The sequence below is a fragment of the Nansenia antarctica genome (genome assembly GCF_963989245.1).
Source record: "Nansenia antarctica genome assembly, chromosome: 9".
Classification (NCBI taxonomy): Eukaryota; Metazoa; Chordata; class Actinopteri; order Argentiniformes; family Microstomatidae; genus Nansenia; species Nansenia antarctica.
Window position 1 is genome coordinate 5,145,898 of NC_137679.1, and position 5,914 is coordinate 5,151,811.

General features: G+C 41.2%; 1 protein-coding gene across 1 annotated transcript; it reads left to right on the plus strand.

Annotated features, from left to right (window-relative positions):
- Nucleotides 1-3,526: 3,526 nt before the first annotated feature.
- Nucleotides 3,527-4,132, plus strand: LOC308165063 (protein L-Myc-1b-like; the record flags this gene model as incomplete). Its single annotated transcript, XM_080539163.1, has 1 exon — nucleotides 3,527-4,132. One exon carries the CDS (start codon nucleotides 3,527-3,529, stop codon nucleotides 4,130-4,132), a length of 606 nt encoding a protein of 201 aa, XP_080395289.1.
- Between the last annotated feature and the right edge of the window lie 1,782 nt (nucleotides 4,133-5,914).

Genomic DNA, 5,914 nt, shown 5'->3' on the forward strand with positions numbered 1-5,914 from the left:
TCATAGAATACGTTAATAACTAGAATAAATAGAAGTTAAAAGGTTTAAAACTATTCAAAGGTTTGCTATTGTCAGGGGTGCAAATATGGAGCTATTTTAGTGCCAGCAGAAATTGAATTGTATTTGACAGATTGAATTGTATTCAAATCAGTTTTCATTATTTTCATTCAGTTTTCAAATTCAGTTTCTCTAAATACAATTCGTTTTTTCTCAAAATACAATTCAGTTCTCAAAATACAATTCAGTTTTTCTCAAAATACGAGTTCAGTTTTAGAGGCACTCATCCGGGGACTCTGGGCTAGGTAGAATAATAGAGCACCGATTCTAATCCCTCCCATCCGAATTCATAAGAGCAACGCATCCGGGTACTTTGCTCTCCCGTCATGTCCACGCCCCTTTTTGGGTGATAGAAGTGTAGAAGTTTGACTGGCGGTCAATGGAAATGTCTTGTCTTTGCTACTTTAATCCGATAAAATAAGGAAACCGTAGTGCTTTTGAGATATTAGGAGCCCAAATCCGATGGCCAGTTAGGCAAACTATTATATAGTGTTGTTGCCGATCAATGATCGGCGTCGTTATATAGAGAAAATTGATGAAATAGGGGTTGATTCATCAGAGCAGTCATATGTCATCTCCCTGTCATCAGGGATGTGTAGTTTTTCATTTGATTTGCCATGTAAATCCCCAGATGAGAGTGTTACATTAGTTTTCTTAAGATAGGATAATGAATAAATCTGTTCAATGGGCATTTGCCAAAGTAGGGTTAGGGTGATTACTGTTAATCAGTATTTAGCCTGTATGGTGTATATGAAGATGTTATAGCTAGCTAGCTACGATTTATCATGAAAATAATAAACAGCAAGCTAGATCCAAAACTAGGGCAAGTGTCACATTGGACAGACTACCAAACAGAAAAATAAAGTATCTTAACTCAGGGCTCTCAAGTCTCACACGCATTTCAACCCGTTCACACGCTCACACGCCGCGTGTGTCTTACGCCCAATGCGTGAGACTTGAGAGCCCTGATCTTAACGACAACAAAAGTGATGGATGTCAGAAATACATTACCTGGAGAGTCAATAAGGTACTTTTATATGACAGGATATGGGTTAGGGTTATATGACACCTGTAGCGAGATCATTTATTGAATAGAACAATCAAACTTGGCGACGTACAAAAATAATCCATAAGCGATCAAAACCAGAAAAATAACAAACAATGCGTAGCCTATAGAATATGCGTATAATGCGGTCAACAAAAATACATCGCTCCCCTCTCTCTCCACTACCGCCATGCAAGATGCGCAGGTGCTTAAATTACCTTGCAATATCACCCCCCATAACCATATGACTTCTCAATACGGTGATCAAGGCAATAAACAAACAATCAAAGTAAACTCACAATAAACCCATTAGCCTGTTATACTAAATATACTAAATATACTAAATTCAATTCAATCTGTCGAATACAATTCAGTTTGTGCTCAGATTCAATTCAATCTGTCAAATACAATTCAGATCTGTGAAATACAATTCAATTTGTGCTCATATTCAATTCAATCTGTCAAATACAATTCAATTTCTGATGGCACTAAAATAGCTCCATATGCAAACTTGTCACCTTTCTGCTAAATTAGCCGTTTTTATCTCAAAATATGTCATCCATGTGAATTGTGTAGATCTACCAAAAATATATTTTGGGTGGGGAGGGGGGAGTCTAAGTCTCATCCAAGTCACATGATGCGCAAGCTAACTAATCTCCCTGTCTGCTAAACTCCGCTGCTGTTTAAATAACTTTTAGCTTCAGGGAGCTAGGTACAATTCCAGACAGCGTGGGGAACACGTAAACTGTTTTCGAAGTAATCCTGCAGGTGTTAAGGTCAGGGCTGCCGCTACTTACACATGCATCATTGTTAGACCACCGTTAGTGCTAGCTATATCTATTTAACACCATTAGTGCTAGTGCTATCCTCCCCTAAGGTTAGCCCAAAAAAATAAATATGTGTCACCTTAAAGTTAAAGTTAAATTTGACCCTTTGGGAACTGGGCAGTAGTATATTCATGTTGTACCGTTAGTGGAGAAGTCGCATTGTGTGACCGAGGGACACGAGAGTCTAGCTCGCTATATGTTGAGGACTTTGCTAAGTGTGTCCTGCTCGGATACCCTAGAATGCATCGTACTGACATACAAGTGGACCACGCCGATGGACAAACATCTAGAGTGAGCTGCATATAACCACATCTTCCCTTCTCATCATACTCGGATCGCTCGTGGAGGCGGCTGCCATTGAGCGAGCGAGCGCCATTCTTTCTTCCAACAGGCGCATCTGGCGCAAAGTTTATTTCAACGCACCCGAGTTTGTTTCAACGCACCCGAGTTCGAATCGACATACACCATCTGACTGGTAAAACATTGTGGGATTATAGATATACTAATTTAAAAATAATAATAATGTTTTCGCTTTGTCATTCGGGGTTATTGTGTTTGGATTGATGGCAAACTTTTAATTTAATCCATTTTAAATTGAGTCTATAACAAAACATAATCTGGAAAAAGTGAAGAGGTCTGAATACACTTACGAATGTACTGTATGTAATATTAACTGTTTATTAGTGTATACTACTTTCATTTAGATGTGGCATTAGTGATTACTGTTTAGTTTCACATTGCCACTGTGTAGATGTTAATAGAAATGTCTGTAACATTGCCACTGTTTAGATTCACATGGCAGCTTGCCCTGATGTACCCTCATGTATGCTGTCCAAATGCGCTCACATGCACTGCTTGACAATGCTTGAAGGATTAACGAGGGGGCACAGAAACCACAGTACTTTTCTGACCAAGTAGTGTGTATAAAATAACTCTGTCCAGACAGGCCATTTCAGGACATCTCTTACCTCCTAGACCTAGGACAAATCTACTGTAATTCACAGAGCCATAACAGGATGGAACTCTTTACCCAAGCATGTTAGTAAAACTAATTCTAGTTGCACTTTCAAGAAAACAATAAAAGAGCACTTGATACAATTAACTCTGAATGAACAGTAGATTATTTATCTCGTTTGGTGATCTGTTGTATTTCATTATTTTATTTTTATTAAAATGTATAAATGTATTTATTTTTATTCATTTATTGTTATTATGATGTATATGGTTACAATTTTTTTACAAAAAATGAAATAAAATTCTCTGTTGCAGTCCTTTGTCTTCAAGTGCTCCTTTGTTCCAGACGACTCTATCTATACTTTAGATCAGGCCTATTCAAATAGCGGCCCGTGGGCCAGAGGCGACTCCCGAGTGGTCCAGCCCTAAAAGCAGAGAAAAACGGATTTCGCCAGCCTTCAGAAATTCATGCAGACATGTCTACAATAGTAGCCTGCAAAACGTGAATATAACTACGTAGCCAATCAACAGTCAACCCAATCAGGGCATTGTTTGTTAAAGTCAACAGCATAGAGAAGTCATTTAGGCTTCTTGGGACTTTGTGAGTGGGGGACCTCTGTGGTGCATGTGTAATGATGAGTCTATGGTTGTTGTTTCTTTTGCTGTCACAGATGATGAGGAGATTGATGTGGTGACTGTAGAGAACAAGCAGAGCCGGCTGAGGGGTGGGCGTAAGCTGGTGACCATCACTGTGCACGCCGACCCTTGCCCCAACCGCTTCCACATGTCCGTTCACCGGCAACAGCACAACTACGCTGCCCCTTCCCCAGACAGCGACTCTGAGGAGGAGGAGGACGACGACGATGACGATGATGATGAGGAGGACGACGACAACGAGGAAGAAGAACCCCAGAGCAAACGGGCCTGTCTAGAGTCCAGTCACGAGCCGGGCTCCACCTCCTCTCAGGACAGCCCCCAGAGCTTTGACACCGAGGACACAGACCGCCGGAGAAACCACAACTTCATGGAGAGGAAGAGGCGGAACGACCTGCGCTCACGCTTCCTGGCTTTGCGGGACGAGATCCCAGGCCTGGTGGAGTCGACTCCCAAGGTGGCCATCCTCACCCAGGCCACGGAGTACCTGCTCCAATTGCACACCAGAGAGAAGCACCAGGCCCAGGAGTGGAGGCGCCTCAAAGCCCGCCAACAGCAGCTCCTCCGAAGGCTAGCAGACCTGAAACGCTCCTGAAGTTAGAACCAAAAACAAAATGGACAATTACAAATAAACTGCCTCATTCTGAAAGCCAAGGACTTCTAACAAAACAAACTGCCACTTTCATAAAGCTATGAACTTTAACAAAATGCCTCATTCATTGTCTCTTGACTCTTCAAATAAGGTCAATCTCAGCCAGCTTTTGAACCCATCATGGAGGAGGCTGTCATTGGTGTGCTTTTTGTGTTGTTTTTCATGTTTTCTATCTTTGCACATAGGTGTCTAAGCGATGACGCGGTGGTCATTGAATAGACGAGACAGAAACATGTGGTGGTGGTTGTTCCTAGTGTGCATTGATGAGTGTTACAGATTTCACAGTAACATTTTCACTGGGATGTCATCTGAAGACAGGTTCCGCTTATCAGTCCACAGATTTATAAACATCCAAATGTCTCTAGTGTCTCTTATAGCTTGTGAGCCCACTTCTGAAATGTCTGTGCCATTCTTTACGGACTTCATAAAGCATAGTTTTCCTTGTGAAAACACTCTGGCATGTTGTCAATATACACTTGGATTAGAGACTAGTGAAACGCCTTGCTATGTACATAGGAAGCGAGTGACTCAGCGTTTATTTTTCATGTCTGTGTTTTTATTTTCTTTGGTGTACAAATTTTGTTCTGTAAATAATAGCCTATTGCTCTCAGTTAAGGAGACAAAATCAAAACTTGTCAATTAACTTCGTTCTTCTCAAAAAGTGGCCAAATGGCATCAGGGAGCTTCTATTTTGTTTTAAAAAGATTTTTAAAAATGACAATAAAAAATAAAGTAGCACTGCTGTACTTTATATTCACATGTCACTTTGTGATGCTATTTTCACAGCTTGTTCTTCTTGATTTGAGTTTGATTTGTGTTCATATTGTCAGAAACATAACATTTTGATACTATATATTTGCATAGAATTTTGGTCTCCTTTCTTTTATTGTCAGGTTGACAAAAGTGTTATTGTGTGACAAAAAACAGGTTATGCAAAAGTGGTCAATGTATAGTCATGCACCAAATGGCACACCGTGCTTGCATCGTACACATGTCATTGTTACTTCAGTTTTGCAGTGCCTCAACAGTTGGCAGTCAAAAGCTTTCCTCTATTAATTTCCACCAACTTTTTTTTAAGCACATACAAGGTCTAAAGTCCTCCATATGATTGACATGTCCAACATTTCCTGGTATACAATGCTAGTATAAAGAGTGCTGCCGTATGCTGGTCTAGGACAGGTTATATGTCATGCAAAGAATGATAGTGTTCAGAGTTGGGGGTATAGAGAAAATATTCTCTTGATCTGACTAATGCTAATAATTGTTGCTTGATTTGGGCCAGTAGAATTGTGCGGCTCATACATGCTAAAGCACTAGGTTAGAGGGAGTGTGTCCTTGTTGCCCTTGAAAATGTGTGACACCTCAGAGGATCCTCCCCTCTGCAGTGGCTGCTGCATGCTGGGCACCTGATGTGCACTGAACTAGGTTACACGCACTCACACAGAGGGTATCTTTAGAACAGTCCCTGGGGTTTGAAGCGAGGGGCTGTGTGAGCTGCTACTCAGAGCAGTGACCGAGTTCCTTTGTTTACTTTTCAGGGCTCCATGAAGACATGTTAGAGGAGTTGCAAAATGGACTGGAATGGAGAGAGTAGTGGAGGACGGGGGAAAAAGAGGAGCACTTTCTCTCTGTCCTCTGATGGATTCTTATTGGTCCTCATTTCAACACTTGTGTCCTGTTCTGCGTACTTCTGCCTTGTCCTGACTGCAGGAGAGTGTTTGCACC